Raw genomic sequence first — 3,442 nt, 5'->3', positions numbered from 1 at the left:
TGAGGGCCAGGCTGTGTCATCTCCAAACCTACGCATGGCTCATTAGCACCTTAGAATCGGGATGCCCCCCCACACCCAAGCCTCCCCACGGATCTCTCGGCCACACATGTTCCTTTCTCAGAACGGCACAACAGCCGAAGGGAGTCACTTAACTCCCAACACCCTGCATGTGCAGCTTTATATTGTTTGCATCCCTGCTGTCCAGTTCCTAGAAGCCCAAGTCTCTAGGAGGAAGGACTGTCTCTGATTCCTCAGATGTCCCCAGTGCCTGATTCAGTGAATGTGTGTTGATGAATGAATACCTACAATGAGTTCATTTATCTGGCTACTGTTATGCCCTGTCCATGAACAGAGTATAAAAGTAAAAATGATTTTTGAAGAAAGAAAAGAAAGGTCATTTCTTGCTAAGACTATACTTTAAAATGATTTTTTCATACCTTGAAAGTCTCTGAGAGAAAATACTGTGCCGTGCCCAAGATAATTGCTGCTGTAATTTGGCAGTAGTAGACACACCCCTCGTGTACAGCAGCTCTTTGTAATAGCCCAACTGCAATCCCTGCCAAAAAAGCTTGCCTGGGACATGAGCAGATTTTTAAAAATGGGTCTACCCCCGTCTCTGATCCCTTCCCCAACAACCTGGTCTGTGTTATTCATACAAAGTGCCTCTTTGTTCCCAAATGCCAGGCTGAATGTACAGCACAGCAATGACGCATTCCTTGGCTTGGCAGGAGCACCAGGGGCCTCTCTCCTTCCACCCGACAGCCCACGGCTCACCGGGCTCTTGTCCCTGACAGGTCTTGGCTGCCCGACAACAAGCTCGCCACCTGCGCTGGGCACATCCACCCTCCAAGGCCCATCTGAGGGTCACCAGAGAGAGGATGAGGAGAGAGAGTCGAACACAGGCTGCCCTGAGGTGGGTGGCGGCCTGTGTTGGGAGGGCTTACTCCACTCCAGCTCCCTTCTCAGAGGGGGTGCCCCACTGCTGCTGGTCCTCCTGGGAGATTGTTCTCCTCGAGGAGTCGGGAGTGGAGGTGGGGACCACCTTGCTGTCCCCAGAGCTATCCTTATCTATGTAACAGCCTGTGCTGCCCAGCAGACGGGAGGAATTCAGGGAAACAGAATTGAAGTCAGAAAACTCAGTTCCACAATTTGCCCATGATGAGAAATTGATTAAGAAAGCTTTCTCCTCTGGGCCTCAGCTTCATGCATCCAGCATGGATTCACACACACAGCTGGATTTCATCCCACCCAGACGTGTGCTTAGCACATGGTCTAGGACTTCTGCTTCTCCAACTGGGACACACAGGGATGTGGAAGCTCATAAGATAAATGCAACACCTCTTCTTACGGCATGGATTTAGCCCAGTGACAGGTATTTTAAAATATTTAATATTCAGATATGCACAGCTGGTGTTCATAACATATTTTAAATTTTTTTAGATAAAATACAAACCTTAATAAATACCACGCTGTGGCAAAGCTCTCCAACTTCTACTTCCAACACGTTTCTCTCAGTGGTACCATCCCCCTCCAGTCATGGTGGTGCTGGATGGCAGCCACTGCAAGGGGCCTTCTCTAAATGCTAGCCAAAATCCCTCTTCAAATTCGAAACACAAATTCGGTCTCCTGCAAATCTTTCTGGTGTAGTTCGTCAAGGATCTGGGAATTTCTGATAGTTTTTAAAAAATGGCATGTGATGGAAGCACCTCCAACCATCTTCCTTAAAAAACAATCCCTTCATACCATGTGGCACACCATTAGCTTCCCCTTAAATATTTTCACATCCCTTTCCAAGGAAAAGAGCTGTGGTTGTGTTAGGATGTCACATTTAAAGGAGAATGGGAGAGGAATTCCGGGAAGATGGAGCGGTGGCCAGGTTTTTTACTCTTACCAAATCTCCTCATAAAAATAGAGCAATTAAGATAGCAAAAACAAAGCCCATAGAAAACGTGCACAACAAAATTACATGAGTTGGCCGCCGCCACCACACACACCCCCAAAGGCACTCAGGTGGGAACCAACCAGAGAATGCACCCACCCTGTAGCTCAGCAGCTACAGAACATGGTGGAGGGAAGGATAGGGTACCTGATGTATCTGAGAATAGGAGAACCCCAAGCTCCTGTAGGTGTTGTTCACTGGGAGTGTGGTGGGCACATCTGGGAGGAATTTGCATAGTCAAGTTTACAGGTGAGTGCAATGTCTGGAGGTCTGGAGCTGCTGGGCCAGCTCAGCCCTCAGAACTAACCAAACCCAGCTCTGCCAGGACATAGCCCTCTGGGGTGGGGTGGCTTGGGGCACTGCTGGGGGAAGCATCCAAACCAAGCAGAACAGGCCCAGAGAAAGCATTTAGGAAACAGGCAAAACTAGTAAAGTATTAGGTTACAAAATTAAAAGACAAAAACCAATATCATATTTATATACAAGCAAAAGTCAGAGATTTAATACAAGACCATATTCAACAAAGCAAATAATAAAATAAATACAACAAAATACACTTAGGCATAATCTTAAGTTTCTCTAAGATTTCACTGAGGAAAACTTACCTATGACTCAAAATCCAGACACAAAAGGGGAAAATAAAAATAAATTGGATTACAAACAACTTGAAGAGAAAAAAATAACTCCTACATTAAAAGAAAATAAATTTGTAAAATAAAATGACAGCGACAAACTAAGAAAAAATATTTGTAACAAAGTTTTAATATTCTCTCTTTGTTTTTTTTTTTTTTTTTGAGACAGGGTCTTTTTGCTCTTGTTGCCCAGGCTGGAGTGCAGTGGCTCAATCTCGGCTCACTGCAACCTCTGCCTCCCAGGTTCAAGCGATTCTCCTGCCTCAGCCTCCCAAGTAGCTGGGTTTACAGGCATGTGCCACCACGCCTGGCTAATTTCTTGTATTTTTAGTAGAGACAGAGTTTCTCCATGTAGGTCAGGCTGGTCTTGAACTCCTGACCTCAAGTGATCCACCCGCCTCAGCCTCCCAAAGTGCTGGGATTATAGGCATGAGCCACCACTCCCAGCCTAAGGGATCAGCAACTCTTTAAAACATAAAACTGGACTGGAAAAGTGAACAGAGAGTTCACAGAAAAAAAGAAATTCAAATGGCTCTTTCACTTACAGTAAGAGAATTGCAAATTAAACTGTGAAAATAAAAAAATGTGGCCATATACTCTGTCAGTGAGGCCATGGCAAATAGAGACTTTCACACAGTGCTGGTGTGAATGCAAAATGGTACGGCCACTATGTGGGAAATTCGAAGTCTCTACACAACGATAGATTCATTTACCGTTTATCCAGCATCTCCAGTTCTTAGAATCGCTCTTAAAGACACATTAAGGAAAACATGAGCAGACCCATGCACAAAGCCATTTGTGTGGGAACTTTTGTAATGAGAATAGCCTGGAAAGAACCCACATGTCTTTTTTTTTTTTTTTTTTTTTTTTT

General features: G+C 45.0%; 1 protein-coding gene across 1 annotated transcript in view; it reads left to right on the top strand.

Moving 5' to 3' along the window:
- Positions 1–802: 802 nt before the first annotated feature.
- PKD1L1 (polycystic kidney disease 1 like 1) overlaps positions 803–3,442 on the top strand; it is an 18,275-nt gene continuing 15,635 nt past the window's right edge. Inside the window, exon 1 of the mRNA XM_011996487.1 lies at positions 803–913. Within this exon, the coding sequence (XP_011851877.1) occupies positions 879–913 (35 nt within the window). The 5' untranslated portion in view covers positions 803–878. The remainder of the gene's footprint in view (positions 914–3,442) is intronic.

The sequence above is a fragment of the Mandrillus leucophaeus genome, unplaced genomic scaffold (assembly GCF_000951045.1).
Source record: "Mandrillus leucophaeus isolate KB7577 unplaced genomic scaffold, Mleu.le_1.0 Scaffold517, whole genome shotgun sequence".
Lineage (NCBI taxonomy): Eukaryota > Metazoa > Chordata > Mammalia > Primates > Cercopithecidae > Mandrillus > Mandrillus leucophaeus.
Note: the sequence above shows the minus strand (reverse complement) of the source record. Positions and strands in the feature narration are given on the sequence as shown.